This window comes from Ceratotherium simum, chromosome 2, assembly GCF_057802395.1.
Source record: "Ceratotherium simum simum isolate JZ-2026a chromosome 2, ASM5780239v1, whole genome shotgun sequence".
Lineage (NCBI taxonomy): Eukaryota > Metazoa > Chordata > Mammalia > Perissodactyla > Rhinocerotidae > Ceratotherium > Ceratotherium simum.
The window spans coordinates 4,946,845-4,974,614 of record NC_141901.1 but is presented as its reverse complement, the minus strand read 5'-3'; the positions used below and the strand labels follow the sequence as shown (position 1 = coordinate 4,974,614).

General features: G+C 38.1%; 1 protein-coding gene across 6 annotated transcripts in view; it reads right to left on the bottom strand.

The window, feature by feature from the left end:
- Window positions 1-4,430: 4,430 nt before the first annotated feature.
- Window positions 4,431-27,770, bottom strand: part of TIPRL (TOR signaling pathway regulator) — a 31,737-nt gene continuing 8,397 nt past the window's right edge. For 4 of the 6 annotated variants that reach the window (XM_087437684.1, XM_087437687.1, XM_087437661.1 and 1 more), the window contains 5 exons: window positions 18,515-18,646; window positions 10,171-10,266; window positions 8,294-8,505; window positions 7,542-7,604; window positions 6,433-6,579 (listed from right to left, as the gene is read on the bottom strand). In XM_087437684.1, coding sequence (XP_087293810.1) covers window positions 7,544-7,604; window positions 8,294-8,505; window positions 10,171-10,266; window positions 18,515-18,646 — 501 coding nt within the window. In that variant the 3' untranslated portion in view covers window positions 6,433-6,579; window positions 7,542-7,543. Of the gene's footprint in view, window positions 6,580-7,541; window positions 7,605-8,293; window positions 8,506-10,170; window positions 10,267-18,514; window positions 18,647-27,770 lie in introns of all 6 variants that reach the window. The other 2 variants (XM_004425073.3, XM_087437678.1) reach the window with 2 other exon arrangements.

The following is a 27,770-nucleotide window of genomic DNA, read 5'->3' as shown; positions in this document are numbered from 1 at the left end:
CAGTACCATTTGTTGAAAAGACTATCCTTTCTCCATTGAATTACCTTCACATCTTTGTTCAAAATCAGCCATAAATGTGTGGGACTATTTCTGGATTCACTATTCTGTTCCATTGATCTATATGTCTATCCTAACACAATAGCCACACAGTCTTGATTACTGCAGCTCAAGAGTAGGACTTGAAATCAGCTGAGAAGTCCTCCAACTTTGTTCTTTTTCAAAATCATTTTAGCTATTCCAGATTCTTTGGATTTCCATATACATTTTAGAATTGTCTTATAAATTTCTAATGAAAAAGCCTGGTAGGATTTTGAATGGGATTACATTGGCTCTGTAGCTCAATCTGGGGAGAATTGGCACGTTAACATCTTGAGTCTTTCATTCTATGAACATAGTATTTCTATGTACTCAGGCCTTCTTTAATTTCTCTCATCACAGGCTATTTGGGTATTTGATTATTTCCCAGTTATCTTTCTGTTACTGATTTTCACTAGTCTAATTCTGCTATGGTCAGAGAACACACCTCATATGATTTCAAGTCTTTTAAATTTATTGAAGTTTGTTTTATGGCCCAGAATATTCTCTATCTTGGTGAATGTTCTGTATGCACTTGAAAACAATATGCATTCTACTGTTGTTGAGTGGTATATTCTATAAATATAAACTAGGCTAAGTTTGTTGATGTGTTTTTCAAGTCTTCCACATCCTTAATGGATTTTCTGTCTATTTGTTCTATCAATTACTGAGAGAAGAGTGTTGAAGCCTCCAACCATAAATTGTAAATTTATCTATTTCTCCTTTCAGTTAGTTCTACCAGTTTGCTTCAAGTATCTTGAAGCTTTGTTGCTAGGTACATGCACATCTGGGAGTGTTGTCTTCTTAATGAATTGACATATCTATCATTATGAAATTTCGATATGTGCTTAGTAATATTCTTTGCTTGACATCTACCTTGTCTGATATTAACATAGCAAATCCCGCTGTCTTTGGATTAGTGTTTGCATGGTATATCTTTTTCAATTCTTCTAATTCTGACCCATTTATGTGTTTCTGTTTAGAGTGAGTTTTGTGGAGGGAACATGTTGTTAGATCTTGATTTTTTAATTCAGTCTGAGAATCTCTGCCTTTTACTTGAGGTTTTTAGGCCATTGACTTCTAATTAACGAGAGTGTTAGATTTAAATCTACTATTTGCTGGTTGTTTTATATTTGTCCCATCTATTCTTTATTCCCTATTTCCTACCTTTTTTGGATTAAGTAGTTTTTATGATTCCATTTTCTCACCTCTACTGGCTTACTACTTTTAGCTTTTTTTTTTTAAGTGATTGCTCTAGAATTGACAGCATACATCTTAAATTTATCACAATTCACTTTCAATAATACTATGCCTTGTCACCTACAACATAAGAACCTTACATAAGTATACTTCCATTTCCTCTCTCCAACTCATTGTGTCCATTTCCGCCACCAGGACTGGGTGGCTCTAGAGTTTTTAACTCTCAGACTTGTCCAAACTGAGCCTCCAGCAATTTGTCAATTACAATTTAGGTTTTCCTACCCTGGCACAGACGTTTCTGCTCATAGGTCTATGCTCTGATAAGTTGTGATTCTCTGTATTCACCTGTCTCTCTCCCCATTTCTGGGAGTAGCAGTTTACCCCGTGACCTCACTTCTCTGATGGATCCAAGAAGTATTGCTGATTTTTCACTTTGTTCAGCTTTTTACTTGTTAGGACAGAGTGACATGTAAGCTCCTTACATGCTGGACCCTTTACACCATTGTCTCCTTGCTTGTACAGCTTCTGACCATAAGTCTGCTGATATCATTGTGTTTCTTCCTCTGTGTGTAATATTTCTTTTTCCTCTGGCTGCCTTCAAGAGATTTTTTCTCTTATCTTTGGCTTTAGCATTTTGACTCTGACGTAGGTTTTCTGGAATTCTGGGATCTGTGGTTTATTGTGTTTCATTAACTTTGTTAAATTCTTGGCCATTATGTCTTTCAATATTTCTTTTGCTCCAGTCTACTTTTTATGGGATTCCAATTGCAGACATCAGACTAGTTGATCTTGTCCCATGGCTCTTAGATGCTCCACTCTTTCCCCACCACCATCAATCACTCTTTTTTCTCTTTGTAACTCAATTTATATAATTCTTATTGACCTCTTTCAAGTTCACTGATTCATTCTTCAGCTATGTCAAGTTCTCTGAAAGAATTATCTTTGATGTTTTTTATTTCTAATATTTCCATTTGACTCTTTCCTACCCAACTCTCTGCTAAAGTTTCCTCTCTCTTCATGATTTTCCACCTTTTCCACTAGATATGTTAACATGTTAATCATAGTTGTCTTAAAGTCCCTCTGTGACAGTTCCAACATCTGTGTCACCTCTGAATCTGGTTCTGTTGATTTTTGATTGAATGCCAGTCAGGTGTATAATAGAAGGGATGAGGTAGATTGTTTTCACCTGGAGAGGTGCACACTTCTGTCAGGCCATTAGTTTGGGGGTTGTGTCAATGCAGACAGGAGTTCATCTGGGTTTGGATTATTTTGTTGCTACTGTTATCTAGTACAACACAGGCTTCAAACTCCCCCAGCGGTGGACTGCTGTCACCTTGTGCTGAGAGTGCAAGTGGAGTGCAGGTGGAGTTTTATGAGTCCTACCCTCAACTTTCAGGGATACATGACCACACAGAGGGTCTGTCTCTACACTCTTGCCACTTCCCCATGACAGACTGGTGGTCCTTGTTACTATGGTGGGCACAGAAAGGTTTTCTCAGTCGACCTTGGCTAGCCTCAGTGTTAGGGAGGCCTTGTGTGCCTGGGCCTTAGAGGTATGGCTTTTTCAACATTTATGCCCCATTCCCCAGTAGTAGCCAAACTCTGCCTTAAATCCGTTGTTGGTCATGTGTGTGAATTTCATGCCCATCCCCCAGTGGGAGCAGATTCTTTTTGTGATCCACATAGGATCCTAGGCCCAGGTTTTTCTGTTCCTCCTGCAAGGTCGGAGGATATTTGCTTGTCCTCCTTCTCTAGTAGTAATGGTTCTTTGTCTGTGTCCTGAAAGCAGAGCATCTCCTACTCTTCCCCCAGAGGCAGATGGGTTTTGCCTTTATTCCTCCCCAGAAATAATGGATTTTGCCTGGATCCTGGGAGTGACATGCTTCATTGGTCCTTCAAGAGAAGAGTCTGGGGGGAAGTAGCAGGATTTCATACCTCTCTCTCAGCAGCAGCCAGTGACCTCCTGCAGGCCTGAACCACTGACATGGACTTTCTGGTCCCTGCCCTGCCCCAGGGTTTCTTGTGAGCACCTGGTGTAGGCCCTTGGGAAGGAACTTGTGAGTGTGTGTACTCGAGACTCTCAGCTTTTCCAAACTGATGCACTACCCACACTCAGCCCTTAAGAATTCGTGAAAATTTTAGCTGCTTTTTTCTTACCTGCTTGTACAGTGGCCACTTCTTACTCGCATATTCTTTCTAAGATGAAATAATTTGTAGGTCCCATCTTCTGTTGGAGGGCTTATCAATCTTTGGGATTCAGTTTACTTTGCCTTGCAACCTCAGCTCTCTGACATACTCAAAAAACAAGCTGTAACTTTACCCAGATTTTTCTCCTTGCTAAGTTAGGAGTGATATTCTCTTGAGGCTTTCTACATTCTCTTCAGAAGCAGAACTCTGACTACCTCTACTAAAAGTGATTTTGTTCTTCTCTTAAATCAGTATATTTCCATCATGGCAATTATTAAAATTTGTAATTATTTTTACTTTGCTCCTCTGTTAGACTTTAACCCCATGAAGACACACACTGTATCTATTATTGTAATCCCTTGTACTTAGCACCATATTGGACACATAGTACTCAACACTAAATGGAATGATACCTATGACAGGTATTTATATTTTTAAAAACAGGGCCAGCACCGGTGGCCTAGTGGTTAAGTTTGGCGTGCTCCACTTCAGTGGCCCGGGTTCGGTTTCTGGCTACAGACCTACACCACTCGTCAGTGGCCATGCTGTGATGGTGGCTCACATACAAAATAGAGGAAGACTGGCACCGATGTTAGCTCAGGGCAAATCTTCCTCAGCAAAAAAGGAGGAAGACTGGCAATAGATATTAGCTCACGGTGAATCTTCCTCAGCAAAACAAAACAAAACTGTAAAAACAGAGAACATTAACCCAACATACAGAAAACACTGGCTAATTAACATCCATAGAAGTACTAAGGGACAGAGGGAGAGGAGGAACAAGAGCCCAAAGCTAAGCTGGGGGGTGATATTATGAACTATCTGTTACATTTCCATTTATAATCTGTCTGTGCAATCTGGCTACAATACTGACCAAGTTCAAAACATAAAGCACAAATGAGAAAGGTATACCAAACCATTCTTTAATTAAGCTTCAAGAAAAACTGATAAATGAAATAGCAAAACATAGATCAGTAATTCCTTATTGTTTATTCTCCTCTTACAAAAAGACACTAGGAACAAATAAATATAAAATGGTATATGTCTTCTTTAGCAATGGCCAAGTACAGGTTTTCTTGGTATTCTCCACAGGAATAAACTAATGAAGTTTTCAGAAGTACATGCATCCTATCTATCCCCCGCCCTCTATAAAAAGGTCAATTCTTTTAATTCCCTACAATTTTTAACAACGGATTCTAAAAATAAGTAACTTAAGACTGACTCAGGGATAAGACATCCTGAATCAAGTTAAAAATATATATATATGATGCTGCCCAGAAACTTCAACTAATGAGTATTCTTACAAGTTTCTCATTTCTTATAATTTGTATGAATAAAGAGTCTGTTCTGTTCAAATCTCATAGCCAATAAAGTAAAACAGAAAGCTGAGGAAATATATACGCTTTTCTGTCCTAAGAGAAAACATTCAATACAGGCATATCTAATATACAGTGAACACGCCACATATTCTCTTAAAGCCAACAAAATCCTGATCTCCTACACCTTGCAGGTGATGCAGCAGAAGGCAAACACATACCAGAGGCGTTTATGACCAAATTGAGCTAAACAAAAACACACACGACAATATACCAGAGTCTCAGCAATGATGACTATCCAATTGTATTTGTTTCACTAAAATTTCTCTTTGGGCCAATACCTGAAGAGCTCTGCTAATACTTTCAAATTAAATCTTCTTATTTAATGATTTATGCATCAAGCGGAAATACATACAATGGTTATTTCAAACCAGAAAAAAAGGAGTGATTTTTCCCCCCTGCTCTGTAAAAAATTATTTTTAAAAACCCATTTCAAGTAATTCCTAACTTGGTGCTCTATAGCTACTTTCCAGTTTATGAAGACCATTTAGAAAGGCAGAAAAGAATATAAAATGTTTAAAGGGTCATCATCAAAATAACCAAATGGGATTTTAAACTTACTTTTGTGTACTTTCTGTACTACCTAGGTCTTGTACTAATTAATTACATTTTACTGGATCTCCTATAATGTTAAAAACATGTATCTTAAAATAGAAAAACTGGCTTTTACATTTTAAAATAAGCTTTCTCCCTCCACAGCTACCCTTCAAATATCAAGCAGCAAATTAATCTGATTGCTTAAGGGTGGATGTAATATTTGCTTAAAACAGTCCATATTATCTCTTCGAACTTTTTAGAACCAATATCAAATTCAATATCCAGAGGATTTATTCACTCTGAGGTTGCATGGAGGATGGAAGTAAAAAATGTCAGTACAAGTGGAACTGCACCTAAGAAAAAGCACCTAACGATGGAAGAAGGACGGCTCTGACATCCTACCTGTCAGTGGCAAACCATGTTCATGTGTTTCCATGGACATAATACCTTAAGTGCTCCAAAAACCTAGGTTATTTGGTTCTATGACTGAAACATTCTTTAAACTTCAAAAGCCAATTTAAATTTGGGGGGAGGGGAATTTTTTTTTTTTAATTTGTGGGTAAAGATCATTAGTATGAGATCAATTTCCTAAGAGGCAAGTCATGACTCTCCAGAAATGCGAATAAACATCAAAAAGCCCAAGGTAAAGAGCCAGTACATCAACATGCATGATCAGGAATCCTACACAAATCACAAGGTGTTGCGATTCAGTGATTTAAATTAACCTCCTCACGGTAGAAAACAGTGTTTCATGATGGATGAAGATTATGCCCACTGCACATGAGACACACACACATCACTACTGGTGAAGTCTCACTTTGTGATAATTTAGAAATCCGATTTTAACTCCAGAAAATATAAATCTGGAATATGAATGTGAAGATAGACAGTACAAAGAGCAGTTGAGTGGAAACTGCCTGCAACAATCTTTTATTTTTTTTCCTTAAAGGCTACAGAAAAACTGCACATAGACAAGGCAATTAATTCTCATAATAAAAATACCCCCTCCACAAAGCCAAGGTCTCCAGTCAGATTCCACGGTCAGTGTATGTTGTATCACATTCTATTCCACAGGTGTACTTTCTTGTGAGTGTGCAGGGTTAGGATCAATTCTTTCTGGAAATACTAGCTTCTCACAAACCGCCTCCTTTATCGGTAAATACTGTGATATTTCATTAGGTTCCGTGAAGAGCGAAGGTGAAACATGCTAGGAAATATATAAATCATATTAGCATATACTCAGTTATTGCATTGATACTCTTTAGAAATGCTTTGGTGCAAGCATTCATAAAGCATGCCAATTTTAAAATGAAGTGCAATATACAGATATAAGGAGCATCATTAAGTGTACCTAATAATAACAGCCATCTCTTGTTACCGAATCATTCAGCTCTGTTATTTATAATGCTCCCATAAATGTCCTAAGAATTTAATGCATCTTAATCTAATCCCCTTTTCCTGTTGCTTTTGTACCCTGAAAGCACCAGCCTTCGGTTAGAGCCCAGTCTGTGGTCTACAACAGACTCTAAGTAACTTTTCTAACCCACATACATTCTATACCCAGACAGGAATAGCACTAAGGGTGAAAAAAGAATATCAAGTTTGGAAGAAGGTGTCACCTTTTAAGCAACCCATTAGAGAATCCTACAGACCTGCAGAAGCTCTTTACAAGCCCCAGGGGAGCAAAAAATAAAGGAAAACTATACCAAAACAAACAAGTCATGGTACAGAATTACAAATTTTAGGAAGAAAAAACGAGAGTGGGTAGAAAGAAATTATAGGGTGACAGAGTGATAAGTGGAAAGAACACCCAACTGGTGACAATTGCAGCGCCACCACCAACCAGCTGTGAGACTTGGGTAAGTCACACCTCTGGGACTCAGTTTTTCTAGAATAAAATGCAATCTGATTGAATCTGAAATGCAATTGCAATCTAATGAAATTAGGTTGGATGACGGCTAAGGTACCTAACAAGTCTAACTGTTCTTGTATTTGAGGTAAGTTCAGAAAAGTTACGCTCCAGTGGGATTTATCCTCTAGAGCCCTATTAGGTAAACGAATGGATTTAGCGATGTAGATTTGGGTGGATGGGTGGGATATTGGGAGATACCATACTTAAAGTGAAACATTAAAATTCAACTTCTAAAAACTGATATTTAAATACAGTACCATTAAATTAGCAATCTTGCTCTCTCGTGATGTATATTCTCGTAACATGTAAGTCTTGTCGGCCTATGTTTAAAAATAAAAAAAAAGTTTGTAATAAATTTATTTATACTGACTTATAAAATCCTTCCTACTAAACAGAACTGTCTACACTTTAGAACAGATTGTGAAAGTAGCATGAAGTTTGACAAGAATATCTACAGTGAGATAACTAGTTCTCACCAAGAATTCTGAATTAATTCCAATCTCTATAAATCACAGTAATATCAGACACATATGTAAACAGATTTAATAATACTGTGTAAGAAAAACACAAGCACATGTTTTACTTTGAAAGAAAATATGTTTGTAATGAGATATGCAAGACATTTTAATATTACTTCAAGTTTGGAACTACATCTTTTCCTTAAGCTATATTATCATCTACCTACATAACTGTGGCTACTTTTATGTTCCCAAAAGAACTTCAAACAAATTTTATTCTCTCCCATTTCCACAAAATTCTTGCCAAACTGCTTATTTAAAATTACTTTTTTTTGGGGCCGGCCCCATGGCTTAGTGGTTAAGTGCACGCGCTCCGCTGTTGGCGGCCTGGGGTTCGGATCCCGGGCGCACACCGACACACTGCTTCTCCGGCCATGCTGAGGCCGCGTCCCACATACAGCAACTAGAAGGTTGTGCAACTATGACATACAACTATCTACTGGGGCTTTGGGGGAAAAATAAAAAAATAATAATAATAAAAAAAAAATTACTTTTTTGGGGGTGGCCCCGTGGTTAAGTGTGCGCGCTCCGCTGCTGGGGGCCCGGGTTCAGATCCCGGGTGTGCACCAATGCACCGCTTGTCAGGCCCTGCTGTGGCGGTGTCCCACATAAAGTGGAGGAAGATGGGCATGGAGGTTAGCTCAGGGCCAGTCTTCCTCAGCAAAAAGAGGAGGATTGGCATGGATGTCAGCTCAGGGCTGATCTTCCTCACAATAAATAAATAAATAAATAAATAAATAAATAAATAAATAAATAAACAAACAAACAAACAAACAAATAAATAAATAAATAAATAAATAAATAAAATTACTCTTTTGGTACTTCAATTTTTTCCCATTTAAGACTTTTTAAAGTTAGGTTTTAGAAAGCAATTTATTACAACTTTTTTTTGGTGAAACATTATTTAATAAAAGGAAAATCACAAGATTATATTCTCTTAAAGTTTCAATCTTTTATATCAATAAAAACAGATTAATGCTCATTGTAAAAAAAATCAAATAATATAAAAGAATAGAGTATAAATCATCAGCAATCAGAACTTCTATAGACAACACTACCCTTAACATTTAGAAATCTCTACACAAAATCTTATATAAATAGATTCATATTTGCTTCTTAAAATTCAACACTGAGATGCACATCTTTCCAAATCAGTTAAATATAACTCTCTGCCATTAATTTTAATGGTTGTATATTTTTCTACTATATGGATATAAAGTAAACAATTTAATCAATGCCCATTGAATGGGTATTAAGTTCCTTCCTTCTCTTCTTTTTGCTATTAGAAACAATAGCATTGCCATGAACATCCATATAAATACAACTCTTTATGACTGCCTGATTAATATTTGTGGACTACTGTATATAAGAATTCTTTTTAGGACAAATTCCTTTAAAATTCAACACTGTTGAGTTAAAACATAAGCATTTTTAAAATTTAGATTTCATTTTTTCTGAGGGAGAATAATGAAGCCTATTTTTAGTACTTTGCTACCACTTTTAAAAAGAAAAAGGTCCATCACAGCCACTGTGTTATTTCAAAGAAAAAAAGACACCATCCTAAGTGCAGGATTTGGACCTACACCAATCCAATCCCATCCTAGTGGGTTCAAATCCCAGCTCTGCTACCTGTTAACTTGGGCAAGTTACTTAATCTCTCTTTGCCTTAGTTGCCCCAGCTATAAAACAGAGAAAATAAAAGCATTTATTTCATAGAGCTGTTGTGAGAGTTGACCCTTACTACAATTACCCTGACTGATACCGGTGATCTCTTCTCTAAGTCATCATTCTACATGATCAAAAATCTGAAGTTAAAAAGTCATTCAAAAAGGATAGGCTTCTAGAAAGCTACTAGAAGAATTTTCATGACTCAATTTAAGCCGCCCCCCTTAACACTTTTTTTTTAAACCTTGTATGTTAACAGTTTCTTCAGATGGAGCACAGAGCTTTCAAACTTGAGAACAACTATCAAAATAATGATATAATACAAATTTCAGGAAGCCACGTGATTGGTATTCCTAATATTAGGACATTATATAAACAATACATACTATAAACAAAGGTAAAAGTTAAGGGACAGTTTTCTTAAACAGATTAAGTACACATGAGATTTTTTTCAAAGCATTAGACTCCCCAACCTGGGGAGGGTCTTTTAGAAAACACTTTCAGCTACCAGAACTTCTGGAAAAGAACATACAATGTTTCAATAACTGTGCATCAACAGTGAATGCGCAACACCCAATCTCAAAGGTTAGAAGGATCACTGTATAATATACAGCATCATTTAATTTCAACTTCTCAGACTGACAATGAAACAACATGGCCCAGCCCAGTATCAATCAGTATAGTCATAAATGAGAACTGATACCTCATGGTAAAGTCTTGTGTCATTCATTCTGATAAGCACCCCATCAATTCTCAAGAAAAACCGCAACAGCAGGAAGAAGCTAGAAGGCATTACTCTCTGAAAAAAAAAAGTACATTAATATTGTAATGAAAAATAAGATTTTATTACTTTTCTAAAAGAAAAAAGTTTTTTAAAAAGGCATCAGAAGAAGGCTGAATTAGCAGTATACAGAAATCTCTGAACTAGAGGTTCTTTTTCCCAGCTCCAACTAAGGCTCAAAACCTTGTTTACATGGGATTATTTAACATACTGGTTTCACTTTCCTATAAGAGAAAAATATTTTTTTCTAGGTCAAAAGATACTCAGGTTAAAAAGACTTAAAACATTCCTAAGTAATGTGAAAATTATAATGTTCATTTTATTTTATTTATTTTTTTTTTTTTAAAGATTTTATTTATTTTTTGCCCCCAAAGCCCCAGTAGATAGTTGTATGTCACAGCTGCACATCCTTCTAGTTGCTGTATGTGGGACTCGGCCTCAGGCTGGACAGAGAAGTGGTGCCTCGATGCGCACCCGGGATCCGAACCCGGGCCGCCAGCATCGCAGCGCGCGCACTTAACCACCAAGCCACAGGGCCGGCCCTATAATGTTCATTTTAAAAAACAATAGTACTTATAGTAAATGTCAACACCAGTAACATCGAAATGAAAGAACAATTTGGTTCTTTGTTGCTACTCATCTTTTATTCACTTTACATAAATAAAGACAGGAGACCTTAAATGGAATGCTCTGATTCAGTGCAACCAATTAAGTGCTATCTCATACTAAGACTGGTTTATGAGATCATTGTAACATGTTCTTAACATCTTTCATCTGTGTCCCTTCTACACATTTCTGTTTTCCAAGTATCATCACTGAAGAAAGCCCAAAGTAGTGGAGAGTAAGAAGGTGGGTCCTAGTGGCAGGGAGGGAGGGGTTAGATGAGTGTGGGGTCTTTAAAATGAATATGCTTTAACCATTCACTAAATAAATACTTGTTATCTACTAAGTGTCCAGTTCTTACTATAGTAGGTCTTGGATTTATAAAAATAGAAAGTTACAATTCCAATGCTCAAGAAGTCTATCAAAGAGGAAAACAGACAGATAAAATGAGTGGTAGCTGCTATAACAGAGGTATGCACAAGGTTCAAGAAGCATTCAAAGAAAGAAGTATTTAAGGCTGCTGAAGAAAGTCAGAGAAGGCAATGCTTGAGCTAACCATGGAAAGAAGATCTGGGGGTGGGAAGGAGAATTCCAGAAAGAGGAAACAGCATGTACAAAAAGTACTAAGGCATGAAATAGTAAAGTTATTCAGGAAACTGCCTGCAATTCCATACAAGCACAGGGCAACATTAATGAAGAAAGAAGAAATAACAAGATAACCCAATAATGATAGTGGCTTTACCACCTGGAGAGTCACCAGCCGAAGGCCAAGCTCTCCTGCCCTAGGACCTTTACACACCCCGTTCCCTGACCTGGCGTGTTCTCCCAGCTAATGCTCACTCATCCTTCAGATCTCAGTGGAAATGTCACTTCTACAGCGAGGCCTTTCCTACCATTCCATGATAGCAGATTTCTCTTATTATTCTCTCATAGTAGTCCATTACAAATGAACAGATTTGTAACTATATTCATTTTTGTGTTTACTTGCTTAAAGCCTATCTCCCTCCACTTGACCATAGGCTCCAGGACAGTGGGAATATGGCTTTGTTCATCACTGTGTCCTAGCTAGCACACAGCAGGTGCTCATTAGCTACTGGCTGAATGAAATAAAGGCTAGAAGCTATCTTTGCTGGAGAAAAGGCTCTGGGTCAAACTGCATTCTGATGGGGTTATCAGCAATAGCCTGAAAAGCAAGACTTACAGTAAAGAAGAGCTGGAGGAAGAACGTGACTGACAACAACTTGGTACGTCACAATAAATTGATGGGGAAGCACACCATTACCAGACAGAGTGCTATTTGTAATTACTGGAAAGACAAATTCACATTTCTTCAAATTTCAAAATTAGCTACTAACAGTCACACACAAGAAGCAAGATGAAGTATCATTTCTGCATGACATAATGGGGAGACTAGGAATTAGGAGACCCGAGTTCTAGTCCCAATTCTACAATTCAACTGTATATTTTAAGGCAGTAGTTCTCTCCTAAGGGACATCTGGAAATTTCTGAGGGTATTTTTCGTTGTCACAATGATGAACAACCAATACTAACTTTTAGCAGTTAAAGACCAGAGACGTTAGATGTTCTATAATGCACAGGACGATCCTATACAACAAAATCCAATCTTCCATCCCACAAAACTTCCAAATATCTCACCTGGCATTTATGTGGGAGAAACAACTGATTTAAAAGTAACTGACCTTAGAACCTAATTCCATTTCACACATAAATACAAAATTTACTCAATTTCCAGGAAGGCAATTACCTTATAAATCAAGGGAAGATTATACTTTGTTTTATTTGGAACTTTACTCAGAGTAGCTCACCATTTTGAAAAATTACATCACCACTGGCGTCCCAACTGTGTTATCTGAGTCACTGACTGACACCTGGCATCTCTGTCAGCTTACACTTGTAGCTGTCGCATTCACAGAGATTCAATATGCAAATATGAGTACCTGACTACTTCATTATGTCTTTTAGTGCAGTCATATTATATATTTACATATTGAAATACATATCATTTTATTCTAAATCAATTTCTTTTTATTTCCCTTTTATTTTATAATTAGGACAGTCTGTTGATTTATTGGAAAGAAGGTGGGTTATATTATCTAAGCATTTCATTTCAGGGTAGTAAAAGGGAGGGGGTGCTTAAAAGTATTTGACAAAAAAAGTGGAGCAATGGGTCTGATAAGGTTGAGAATCACTAACCTAGAGCAAGTTAAGTCTCCTCTTTCATTTCTAACAATAGAGGATGCGAGGAAACAATCTCTTAGGTCCTGTCTCTATAAAATGTGACAATTCTGCAGGACTACATTTCTAACAAAAGCTACCTCTGCACAGGCATTGTGGAATTCCTTGTACAACAGAGATGAAAGATGTGTCCCTGTCCAGTATACGCGGATTCTAAGTAAAACATGGAAGCAGAAGGTGACAACACTCACTCCTGACTCTACTAAGAATGAACTAACCATTAGCTGTAAAAACCACTACAGAACATCACAGCAATGCCACTATTTGGTAGATAGGAAATTTATTTTCTCTGCAAGTTAAAAAATAACATATTAGCACGAAAAGAGCTTCTCTTCAGCTCTCTGTTAGAACACAGTCCTACAAACTGTAAGCCCTACCAAGGACAGTAGATTAGGACACAAAATCCTAATCACAAACATTGTAATTTAATCCTAATCCTAAAAACAAACATTGCTGAGAAAAGCTAATTTAGAAATACAAAAGATAAATTAATTTCTGAAACAAATATCTTCTAATTAGATATAAGTAATGCCACTCATATGAAGTTATCAAAACTCATAATAAACTCAATGAAGCAAATCCATTAACATCCCAGACCTCATGGTACACAGAGCTCTAAATCTACTCTTTCTCCCTGGGGAACTGTATCACAAGGAAATTATGGGGTTTTTTAAAATAAAAATTGACTAGGTTTAGAATTAAAAATTAAGGTGGAAAAAACACTTTAAAACCTGAAACAGTGAAATAAATTAAGAGCAATCTAAAAGATTCCATCTAACAATACGAGGACTTTAAAGTAAGTGACTTTGTTTATACAAGCAGCTTCCATATTTCAATAGCATTTCTTTTTAGAGTGTTTTATAATCATTATGGAAACCTAAAAAAACAAACATTCATAAGAAATTAGTTTTGCAATTCTAAAACAAGAACTTTTTAGCAGTTTTCCAGCCAAGGTTCAAACACCAAATAAAAGCAATGAACACTACTACCATTACCCCAGATGATTCTAAGAACATTTTGAAAGTGAGATGATATCTATATATTCCATATCCCCAATCAAACTCCTAGGAACAAGGAAAGATATAAGGTAGTTCTCAAAAATATATACTTTTTTTTTAGAAGTTCCTTGGAAAGCTTTGTTAAACTAAAAATAATCTGTGATGGTTCACATTTTATTTGAAAGCAACTAGGAAAATGTAGATTGTAAGTCAGGAAAAGCTCTATCGAAAAAGGCCAATTAAACAACCTCCTTAAGTGAACTTTAAGTGGAAAGGACCCAGCAAAGGCTTTGGAAATGATCATCATACTTCATTCTCTGGCAGCAGCCAGTAATATGACAGCCTGAAGCAATTAGCAACTCGCACAGATGACCAGCTCAGAAAATACATCGATGTCACTGTGTTCTAGCACCAGGCCCCTCCCTGGTCCAGCCAGAGAAACTTATACACCTAAAACTCAGATCAGGGACTACCTCCTCTAAAAAGCCTTTCCTGACCTATTCCCTCCATTCCCACATCTGTCTATCCATCTTTCCAGTCAACAAACACACAGCAAATGTACTATGTATAATCAAGCAGGAAATACTCTCTGTGCTCCTATAGTGTTAAAAGACAACTAAATCCATAATCTGCCTAAGGTAATTCTGATAAAACTCCAGGTTCGGGGATCACTGGAATAGAGGCTGACTTATTGACATCCTGTCCCCCTTTCCTCCTATCACCATGGAAGAAGCATCTCTCTCTCCTGTCTAAGGCTAATCCTTCTACTCTGTGATCTAGTTCCTAGAAGACTATGAGCAAGGGCAGAGACTCAAACTGGTCTGCTGTGTGATTGATCTTGGGCCAGTTACTTAATATATCTGACCCTCCATTTCCTTATCTGTAAAATAAGGATATTAAAGTATCCACTGCATAGAATTTTCCTGAGGATTAAGTGAGATAATATAGATAATTATCTAGCATTGTGTCTGTGAGATATAGATAATTATCTAGCATTGTGTCTGTGAGATAATAGAAAATATATATATTAGTCTCTGCCCCTGGTTCCTGACACAGGGCTTCTGAAACTCTCGTAAATTCCTAAGTGACAAGAGCACTAGGATCATCTTTTATTCTAACGAGGGGACTCTGGGTGGCTCCGGGATGGGGGCTGCTCCTAGAAAGACCAAGCCATGATTAGAAGCTTGGAATTTTCAGCCCCACCACCCCATCCTCCAGAGAGGGGAGACGGGCTGGAAATGGAGTTAATAATTGATCATGCCTATGTGAGGAAGCCTCCATAAAATCCCAACAGTACAGGGTTCAGAGAGCTTCCAGGTTAGTGAACACATCCCAATTCCACATGGACGGAGCTCCTTCGCCTGAGACCCTCCCAGACCTCGCCCCATCTATCTCTTCATCTGGCGGTTCATCTGTCACATCCTTTAATAAACTGGTAAACATCAGTGTTTCCCTCAGTTCTATGAGCTGTTCTAGCAAATAACCACATCCAAGGGGGAGGAGGTCATGGGAACCTCCAACTTGCAGTCAAGTTGGACAGAAGTTGTGGGTAACCTGGGAACCCACTACTTGCGATTGGCATCTGAAGTGGGGTGGGGGCAGTCTTGTGGGACTGAGGCCTTAATCTATGGGATCTGACGCTATCTCCAGGTAGATAGTGTCAGAACTGAGTTAAATTATAGGACACCCAGCTGGTGTTGCAGAATTGCTGGGTGTGGGGAAAACAGCCACACATCTAGTGTCAGAAGTGTTGTGAGTGTGACAGTGTGACAGTAAAGGAGAAACACAGGAGAAGACTGGAGTTCTTCCAACTCAGTGTCTCACATACAGTAAAGGCTCAAAGCCTTTCTCTTCCTCCCCTACTCCTCCTCCTCAGAAACCTCACTCCATCCATCTTCTCCCCTCTCTACAAGTGATTCCTTCCTATGAGCACCTAAACATGCTCAAGTCTTCCCCATATTTAAAAACAAGGCGTGCGCGCACACACACACACGCCTCTGTCAACCTCATGGTCTATCTAGCCACGTTTCTGTTTCTTCTATACCAGTAAAGCTTTCTGAAAGTTTGGTCTACAGCCACACTCCGTGTCCAGCTCCACATCTGTCATTTACTCCCTGACCATGTAACTTAAACTGTTCTTGCCAAGGTGAATAACAATATTCTAATTGCTAAAACCAATAAACAAATGTTTGAGTCTAGTAGACACCATCCTATTCTAAGCTTACAACACCTCTTTACAGCATGATACTGACCTTCATGTCCCCTTCTTGCAAAGTCCTACTCCGGCAGCTGCCCAAGCACCACATTCCCGCTTTCTCACCTGCACCCGTATTTCCAGGCTAGTCTTCACTTCTACAGAAGGGAACTTCATTTGCCCATACCCCATTGCCTCTACACCTGTAACTATGGCATTTATTCACAGCAATATCTGTCACGTTGTTGGAAAGAAACCAACCCAGAAAGACACTATTCTAATGAAATTCTTCCAGGCATTCTCAAAATGCAACTCTAGCACATAACTTTCAAAAAGTTACGCTGGATAAGAAAAAAGAACATTTTAAGATACGTTACTCTTCAGCTTGAGACTTACTATTTACTCTGGTACACACATAATTCATTTATGCCCATATCCTCTTAAACTCCTTCATCCACAAAAAACACATGTGCTCCCCACGTACCCACCCACTTGTATACATCATAGAATATCCACCCACTTGGATACAAATGCAAACCCAGATATGCAAACTCATAATGAACATTCAACAAAGTCAGTTCTGTAGGTGGGTAGACAAGTGGAAAGGCACCTGACTGGACGAGTCAAAGATCATCCAATCTAACTGACAAAAGATAAACTGGGGGACAGTTATAGGCGAACAAGGGAGTAACGTGCTAAGAAAACAATTATCTAATGCTAGCATGATGAGATATATTAGGTAGTACAAAGAAAACTTTGTCGCTAACTAGTTTCACGACCTTAGATAAACTAACCTTTTGGGCCTCGGCTATAAAATACAGAGGGCTAGACTAAATGATTCTATAAAAATTCATTACAATCCCAAAACTCTACGAGTCTACAAAAAAACCTGACTTTAAAACAAAATTATTGGGCCTGGCCCAGTGGCGCAAGTGGTTAGGTGCAGGCGCTCTGCTGCAGCAGCCCAGGGTTCGCCGGTTCAGATCCCAGGCGCGCACCGACTCACCACTTGTCGAGCCATGCTGTGGCGGTGTCCCATATAAAATGGAGGAAGATGGGCATGGATGTTAGCCCAGGGCCAGTCTTCCTCAGCAAAAAAAAAAAAAGAGGAGGATTGGCAGATGTTAGCTCAGGGCTGATCTTCCTTACAAAAAAAAAAAGGAGAGGGGGCCGGCCTGGTGGTGCAAGCCGTTAAGTGCGTGCGCTCCGCTGCAGCGGCCCGGGGTTCACCAGTTCAGATCCCGGGTGCACACCGACGCACCGCTTGGCAAGCCATGCTGTGGCGGCATCCTATATAACGTGGAGGAAGATGGGCATGGATGTTAGCCCAGGGCCAGTTTTCCTCAGCAAAAGGAGGAGGTTGGCAGATGTTAGCTCAGGGCTGATCTTCCTCACAAAAAAAAAAAAAAAAATTATTGCTGCTTTTGATTTACTATTTTCATCCATTACTTATTTATTATTTATATATTTATTGTTTTCATTTCATTATTGTTTAAATCACAACACCCACAATCATTATGCTCCAAGAACAATGCTTGATGCTGGGGCCTGTCTTTGACAGACCTTACAATAAGTGTTATAATTGAGGGGTAAAAAAAAAGTACTTACAGGAGTACGGAAAAGGGATATTTAACTCTGCCTATGGGAGCTGTGAAAGGCCTTACAAAGGAGGTGACATTTTAGCTGGGTCTTAAGGGATAAGGTATTTAATTAAAAGTTTCAGTTGAAGTTTTTCTGGAAAATGTTAGAAACTCAATTACAACCTAATAGTTAACAAATATGAATAACTGCTAGTGGCCTATTTATTATTCTTTTTAAGCATGTTCCACCAATGACATTGTTAATGGAAGCAGTTTGTCCTCCACTGATAGAAAAGAATACAAAAGGAGAAGGGATTTTACATTCATCATTTTCTGTTTTCCACTTGTATGCTGGAGACTTAAGCCATAGTTTTCATTCAAATTAAATAATAGGCAAACAAACTACAGAGTGGCCAGGTAAGTATTAAAACATCGCTTTGCTAAACTGAAGTCTTAACAATATACTAAGATGTTGTGACTTGTATAATGGATATTAGTAAGATGTGCTCTAGACCAAGTGAAACTTTACATGACATCATGTTAAGACAGTGTGATTTGAAGTGAGTCTTGTATTTCTGACCAATGGTAAGAAGGGAAGAAAGAAAGAAATTTTAAACAAAAATCATAATACTCACAACTTTTACACTCAGGCTTGAAACTCCATGATCATGAAGTTCGTCCTCAAATAGGAGAACTTCTTCAAAAAACTTAATCTGTTCTCTGGCTTTCAATTTCTCTGTATCTATGTGATCTGTTGTAGGCACAACCTGAAAGAAAAAATGAAGAAGGAACACATAAAAAAAAATTTAAGGAGCTAGAGACATAGGAAAGTAGTTTTTCCTACCAGTCTTTTCTGCACAGCCAGAGCACATGGTTCTCAATTTGGGTGTCATCAGTAGACATGAAAGACGAGATATGTGCTTTGCCTCTGAAAAACTTAAGACACTACAGATGGCTGATACTATAGCTTCACAAAAAAACAGAGTGAAAATTCATCATCTTTCACAAGTCAAATTAAAATCAAGTGTTCTGCTGTGCCTATGAGAAAATTAATCAGCTGAACATTAGTCAGTGTGGTAAACAACTACTATCCTAAAAGTTCAAAGCAGTTTTGTGCTGTGCAAATCCACTTCTAAGACATTCATTTGGAACTTAAAAAAATAATTTTTTCGGGTCGGCCCCGTGGCTTAGCGGTTAAGTGCACGCATTCCGCTACTGGCAGCCCGGGTTCGGATCCCAGGCGCGCACCAACGCACCACTTGTCCAGCCATGCTGAGGCCACGTCCCACATACAGCAACTAGAAGGATGTGCAACTATGACATACAACTATCTACTGGGGCTTTGGGGGGGTGGGAAGGAGGAGGATTGGCAGTAGATGTTAGCTCAGAGCCGGTCTTCCTCAGCAAAAAGAGGAGGATTAGCATGGATGTTAGCTCAGGGCTGATCTTCCTCACAAAAAAAAAAAAAGAAGAAAAAAATTTTTCCCATTAGAATGATGTTATATATTTTAGATTCCCAGCCTAGTTCCCCAAAACATACAAACAAAATAAAGTGCTTTAAGTAATGAGCTAAATAAGAATTTTTAGAGAAATTCTGAGGGGAAACTCCTAGCATTCCAAAAGGCTTTAAAAGATGCTGGCAATTTTTTCAATGTATTACTTTGTAGCTCACAGACACACACACACACACATAATGCAGCAGAAGCATCAACAGCCTGAAGGAGGGTCGTGGCCATAGCAGTGGCTCACTAAATCCAAGTGTCTCCTAATAGCAGCACTAAAGCATGATTGGTGATACCATTCTTTACTATATCCAATTTCAGTACAAAGGTTTTCTATTCTTTGACATGGTTGTATCCTAAATAAACACAACACTGCTTATTAAACCATAGGTATTCAGTAAATGGTAGCTATTATTTTGCTTTACTTAACAGCCACGATTAGATCATTTGTGTGACTCATGGAGAGTAGCTTGAGATAACTGGACAAGAATTAGAAGAAAATGATACAGGGGCCGGCCCGGTGTTGCAAGTGGTTAAGTGCGCGTGCTCTGCTGCGGCGGCCCGGGGTTCGCCAGTTCGGATCCTGAGCGCACACCGACACACCGCTTGTTAAGCAATGCTGTGGCAGCATCCCATGTGAAGTGGAGGAAGATGGGCACGGATGTTAGCCCAGGGCCAGTCTTCCTCAGCAAAAAAGAAAAGGATTGGCATCGGATGTTAGCTCAGGGCTGGTCTTTCTCACACACACAAAACAAACAAACAAACAAAAAACAAAAAAGAAGAAGAAAATGATACAGTATATTCAAGAGTGCATAGATTTTTTGGGGGAAAATGGTCTAAGGGCGTATTAAGTGCGATCTAGGGGGAAAGAGGTTGCAATGAAAAGAAATGAGCAGGGGGCTGGCCCCATGGTGTAGTGGTTAAGTTCAGCATGCTCCACTTCAGCGGCCCAGGTTGGCAGGTTCAGATCCCAGGCTTGGACCTACACCACTTGTCAGCCATGCTGTGGCAGCAACCCACATACAAAATAGAGGAAGATAGGCACAGATGTTAGCTCAGGGCTAATCTTCCTCAAGCAAGAAAAACAAGAAGACCGGCAACAGATGTTAGCCCAGGTTGAATCTTCCTCAGCAAAAAATAAATAAATAAATAACAACATATTTAAAAAAAAAGAAGAAAGAAAAGAAATGAGCAGTTTGTATATGATCCCCAAGAAGTGAAAAAAATGCCCACAGTTCTTCCATGTTGACCTACAGGTAACACTTTAATCCTCTGCAATTTTATTCCAAACTGTATCTGGAGCAGACATGAGACCACATCTGAAGGTGTAAATTGGGGGGGAGGGGTAGATAGGGACAAAGCAGCATATATACCCAGCCCCTTGCATCACGTGCATGGTGGTGATCTATTTAAGACAAAAGTCGGTGCCTCTAGGACTGCCTAAGAGCATAAAACTTGAGTGTTAAACACAACTTCTAAATTCCTTACTTTTTATTTAGTTTCAGTTCAAAGGAACACATTTGAAAGATCCTCCTTATAGACAGATACTCCTGACTTCCAAAAAATTAGCTAATCATGATATGAATGTTCTCAATGTTTTTCATATATACCTTCAGTAAGTGATTGATCAAAATGAATTCATCAGTTCTGCCATTTACTTGTTCTTATAAAATGTTTGAAAGAGAAAAACAAAAAATAATTAGATAAAACATGGGTTAGGGACAGTCATTATATTTAACTTATCTATACTATCTTCTTCATTTGCAAGGAGAAATATGTTTAAAACTATATTTCTCAGCCCTCTCTCTTCCTCAACTCCACTTGTCTTTTCCCTGAACTCAGGCATCTGAAAAGAAAAGGGGGAAAAAACCCAGCTTAACTTAAGACATATCGAGCACTTTAGGCTTCCAGTATTGTCAGAATAACCCAAACCCTCTTGCTGAAGACATTTTAAAAAGCTGGATGAAAAAACAGACTTCTTAAAAGCATCAAATGGCCAAGGCGCCGAAGAATTACCGGGCTGACACCTGGGAGAGGACAGGAGGCCAGAAAAGCAAGTCTGTACTTGGCTGGCTTAGGCCCTGAAGCATCAGCACTGGCTGATGCAGACAAGAAGGTGCACTCTGTGAGCTTTTGGTGCCATCATTGCTCAGTGCTCGCTAAGGGCAGGGACCCTGGAGAATTCCCTGCCGCCTCCCAATTTTGGGATGATATCCTAAAGTGCTACACTGGTTTCATAGCCTCTTATATTACAGGCCCAGTAAACCTCAAACTCTGGTCCTAGACCAGACAGAGGTTGGCAAACTAAGACCTGCAGGCCAAATGTGACCCAGCCCCTATTTTTGTATAGACTCTGAGCTAAGAATCATGTTTTAAATGATTGGAAAGAATTTTTAAAAATAATATTTCATGACACATGAAAATCATATGAAATTCAAATTTCCATATCCATAAATAAAATTTTACTGAAACATAGCCATGCCCATTTGTTTACATGTTGTCCATGGCTGCTTTCAACTACAACAGCAAAGCTGAGTAGCTGCAACATACACTGTATGGCCCTCAAAGCCTAAAATATTTACTATCTGGTCCTTTAGAGAAAAAGTTTGCAGACCTATGTCCTTGACTATGAATGCCCTCTAGTGCCTGTGAGAAAAAACAAAAGTCCTCTCTAGAGGAAAACAACATCATCCTGGAATTCAAACAAAAATAAGGAGGAATAGGGGTTGGCCCAGTGGCATAGTGGTTAAGTTTGCACACTCCACTTCAGCGGCCCGGGGTTCACAGGTTCGGATCCTGGGCATGGAACTACACACCGCTCATCAACTCATGCTGTAGCAGCGTCCCACATACAAAATAGAGGAAGATGGGCACAGATGTTAGCTCAGGGACAACCTTAATCAAGCAAAAAGAGGAGGATTGGCAACAGATGTTAGCTCAGGGCCAGTCTTCCTCACCAAAAAGAAAAAAAAAAAAGAGGCATATTAGGAGCCTAGATACCATAAACCAGAACCAACAGATAACAAGACAATAAAAGACCCTAGAGACTTCAGCTATTGAAAATATGAGGCCCAAGCTGTGAAAGAACAATGCACTCTAGTTTCAAGGAAGTAAAAGCTAAGGGTGAAAATTTCAAAAGATACTAGAAAATATTACCAAAAAAAAAAAAAAGAATTATGATCAGGAAGCATCATGCTAGGGGGTGTTTGCAATGTTCTATTTCTTCACCTGGTGGTTACATTTTACAATTCATTAAACTGTACCTTCATGTTTTATCAACTTTTCGGTCTGAGTTATTTCACAATTTTAAAAAGGCTTAAAAAACATGGAACGCTACATTCTTGATTCCTTACACGAAAAATAAGTCCTGGTCACATCTTTCAAATGGGACCTCCCTCACATCAATGGAGGTTTATAAAAAGGAAATTACTTGACTTATATTTTTTAACTTATCCCATAAAGTTAATTAACAGCAAATGCTAAAAATTACTGAAAACAGTGTGTGTGTGTTGTGTGTGAATACATATCTTTTCTTTTTGTCTTTAGAGTATATCTCATTAGGAACATATAGTGAAATTGCTGTGTTTTACAACAATTTCTTTCTTTTTAAAAAGGTGGAGATATAAAAAAAGAAAATGGAGATATAACTCCCATACTATACAATTCACCATTTTAAAGTGCACAATTCAGTGTTTTTCAGTATATTCACAAGATTGTGCAGTCATCACCACTACCTAATTCCCGAACATTTCATCACCCCAAAAAGAAACCCCATATCCAATTAGCAGTCACTCTCCATTCTCCTCTTCCCCCAACTCCTGGCAACCACTAATCTAATTTCCGTTTCTATAGCTTTGTCTATTCTGCAAATCATTGTGGAATCATACATATGTGCCCTTTTGTGTCTGGCTTCTTTCACTTAGCATGGTTTCAAGGTTCATCCACGTTGTAGCATGTATCAGTACTTCACTCTTTTTTTTCAAGGCTGAATAATATTCCATTGTCTTAATATACTAGTTCTGTTTATCCATTGATGGACAGGGGGATTTTCACATTTTAGATATTATGAACAACGCTGCTAGGAACACGTGCAGGCTTTTGTGTAGATATCTGTTTCCAATTCTCTTGAGTGTATACCTAGGAGTGGAATTGCTAGGTTATATGGTAACTCTATGTTTAACATTTTTTTTAATCACAGTAAAAAGTACATAACATGAAATCTACCATTTTAACCATTTTTAAGCATACATTTCAGTAGTGTTAACTATATTCAAGTTGTCGTGAAACAGAGCACTAGAAGTTTTTTATCCTGCAAAACTGAAACAGCATCAGCATTGTTAACCCATACCCCTGTAGAAAACAACGTTACCAACTAGTGTACAGTACTTATGTGCAGTGCCTTTTGCCTGTAGTCTTACAAACTCCATTCATTTCCAATGTTTAAATCAGCACATTTCTCCCCTAAATCTACTTAAAAGCTGAAGATATTAAAGATGATATACAAACGGCCAAGAAGCATATATAAAGATGCTCAACATCACTAATCATTAAGGAAATGCAAATCAAAACCCCTCATACATTACTGGTGGGAAAGTAAAACAGCACAGCCACTGTGGAAAATAGTATGGTGGTTTTTCAAAAAATTAAAAATAGAATTACCATATGATCCAGCAATTCTACTTCTGGGTATATATCCAAAAGAACTAAAAGCAGAATCTCAAAGAAATATTTGCATACCTATGTTCATAGCAGCACAATACCAGGAGGTAGAAGCAACCCAAATGCCCACTGACAAATGGATAAATAAAATGTGGTATATACATACAATAGAATATTATTCAGCCTTAAAAAGGATGGAAAGTCTGACATATGCTACATCAATGAACCTTGAGGACGTTATGCTAAGTGAAATAAGCCAGTCACAAAAAGACAAATAATGTATGATTCCACTTATATGAGGTATCTAGAGTAGTCAAAATTCACAGAAACAGAAGGTAGAATGGTGGTTTACAGGTGCTAGGGAGAGGAGGAAATAGGGAGTTGTTGTTTAATAGGTATAGAGTTTCAGTTTTGCAAGATGACACAGTCCTGAAGATTGGTTGCACAACAATATGAGTATACTTAACACTACAGTCAGGCGCCACATAACGATGTTTGGTCAATGATGGCGGTCCCATAAGATCAGCACCATGTAGCCTAGGTGTGTGGTCAACTATACCGTCTAGGCTTGTGTAAGTGTACTCTATGACGTTCGCACGACAAAATCTCCCAATGACACATTTCTCAGAATGTATCCCTATCATTAAGCGATGCATGGCTGTACTTAATACACTTAGAAATTTTTAAGATGGTAAATTTTATGTTACGCATTTTTTACCAAAATAATAAAAAGAAAAAAGAAGCTCAAGATATTAAATCACACTGAATGAGTTGAGCAAACATTCCAATGTGCTTTAAAAAAAATGCTTTTTTAAGTGCATGGATACTAGGCATATTTTATTCCTAAGAGGCAGTACAAATAGGAGAGGCAGCCTTCTAACTCTAGTCTCCTGCAGAGCCAATTTATTTATTTAACAAGAAATATGTTGATAGGTTACTACAGGCCACATACATATTGGGCATTTGACCTGTTTTCTCATAACATTCTCCTAACACAATCTTAGAGAAGTGCCTATGGTGGCTCAGCTAATAAATGGCAAGGCTGGATTTGAATCCAGCCAGGTCAGTACAACTCTGTGACTGGCTCTCTTCTCTAACAGCATGCTACAACTCATAGATTAATAGGTTAAACAACCCCAAAGAGTGAGAAAACACTAAACACACACACACAGACCAGCAGTCCCCAGCAACTAAAAAGCAAGAATTTAAGTGCAAAACGAAGACCTTATTCAAATACCTCATTGTCTGACACTCCTACTATCCATATAAAATATATTTTCCTATGCAGGCATACACTTCCTAGACACACCAGGGGTTTTGAATAGTGACTGGGGAAGGGCTGAAGATTAAAGAATTTTAAAAATGCCAAGTAATATTATAGATCAAATAATCCTTAAAGGTATTAAAAGAGTTAAATGCAAAAAATGTTCCTATGGAAGTGATCTTCCACATATAAGAAACATGCTCAAAATAAGCTATAACCTTGATATTTATGTTATTGCCATTATGTTATTAAGAGACACATACTTTAAAATTTTGAACCCATTTGTTCATCTACAAAATAAGGATAATATCTATCCTATAAGGTTATTTTGAGGATTAAGCAAGAAGGTCCTAACAATTTTGCCTGGAAAATAGTCTTTTCATTTTTTAAAGCAATAAAGGAACACATTCATCAGTTCTGTTTAGATCATAAAGCAAGAGTAAATATTCAGACAATATGTCTACTACTATTCTTGGTATTTCAACAATATTAACTTAGTTCCCCTAAGTTTGAGGTATGATACTATCATAATAATAACAGCAGCTGCCAATTATTGAGATCTTACTGTGTAACAGACACTGTGCTAAGCACTTTACATATACAATCTTTTTTTACTACCTCACAACTGGTATTATCCCCAGTTTACCAAAGTGAGAAACAAGGCTCAGCAAGATTAAATTGTTTTCCAAGCTGCTAATTGATGGTGCTGGGATTTGAACCCAGGTCTGTGCTCTGCCAAAGCCTTAGCTCATTCCCACCAGTGGCTAGCAGGCGATAACACTGACATTTGTCGGCAAGTCCTTAGAAGAAACTACATTCCAGCCTGACCGTGTCAATAAGAGTACTGAATGCATGCTTTTCACCTCGTCCTACTCTCACACTCCCTGTTTCTACTGCCTTGGTTCTCGCTCCCTGGACACAGCTAATGCTACTTCATAGCCTCCAGCAGGCTTTTTTGTAAATTAGCCCACAAAGTAAGTCATCATCATTATTGCAGAGGGTTAAACAAGTTCCCATTTCCTCACTCCTGGCAAAGAAATACTAAATGGCCTGGCAAGGAAATACTAAATGGCCTAAATATGCAATTTGCAAAGTTTTCAATCAAGAGTGAGGAGAGATGAGAACATTAATCTACGAAGTATTATAAGGGACTGATATAACCCTCCTCCCCCATTAGCCTATCAAGGAGGAATTATTTAAACAAGTCGGACTTCATCAGACTAAAGACCTCCTGCAAGGCAAAGGAAACCAGGATCACAATGAAAAGACAACCCACCAACTGGGAGGAGATATTTGCATATCATATATACAACGAGGAGTTAATCTCCATAATATATAAAAAACTCACACAACTGAACAACAAAAAAAACAAACAACCCGATCAAAAATGGGCAGAGGACATGAACAGACATTTTTCCAAGGAAGATATACAGATGGCCAATAGGCATATGAAATGATGTTCAACGTCATTAATCATGAGGGAAATGCAAATCAAAACTACTAAGATTATCATCTTATTCCCACGAGAATGGCTATAATCACCAAGACAAAAAATAACACATGTTGGAGAGGCTGTGGAGAAAAGGGAACCCTCATTCACTGCTGGTGGGAATGCAAACTGGTGTGGCCTCTATGGAAAACAGTATGGAGATTCCTCAAAAAATTAAAAATAGAAATACCTTATGATCCAGCTATCCTACTTCTGGGTATTTATCCAAAGAACTTGAAATCAACAAGCCAAAGAGGCGTATGCACCCCTATGTTCACTGCAGCATTATTCACTATAGCCAAGAAGCAGAAGCAACCCAAGTGTCCATCGACTGATAAATGGATAAAGAAGATGTGGTATATATATAAAATGGAATACTACTCAGCCATAAGAAAAGACAAAATCGTCCCATTTGCAACAACATGGATGGAGCTGGAGGGTATTGTGTTAAGCGAAATAAGCCAGAAAGAGAAAGACAAACACTGTATGACTTCACTCATGTGTGGAATATAGACTAACACACAGACAGAACAGTTTGTTGATTACCAGGGGGAAGGGAGTTGGGGGGTGGGCACAAGGGGTGAAAGGGTGCATTTATATGGTGACTGACAAATAATAATGTACAACTGGAATCTCACAATGTTATAAAGTATTATGACATCAATAAAAAAATCATAATAAAAAATTAATTAATTTAAAAAAATAAAAGGAGGGATTTTTGTCTGTTCTCTGCTGTATTCACGACTCCCAGGATTAGTGCCTAGTACATAGTAAGAGCTCAAGAATCAATGAATGAATATACATTTTCTCAAAAACTGTATTTTTGTCCTGGAAGCAGCACAGGAAAGTAGTTAAAGCTTGGAATGTAGGAGTGGCAGAAACTGAAGCTAAGAATTATGAAGTTCCCGCAATGAACTTCTATCTTCCCAAGATTCTAAAAATCTCTCAGACACAAGGAGCCCACACACAACCCTATC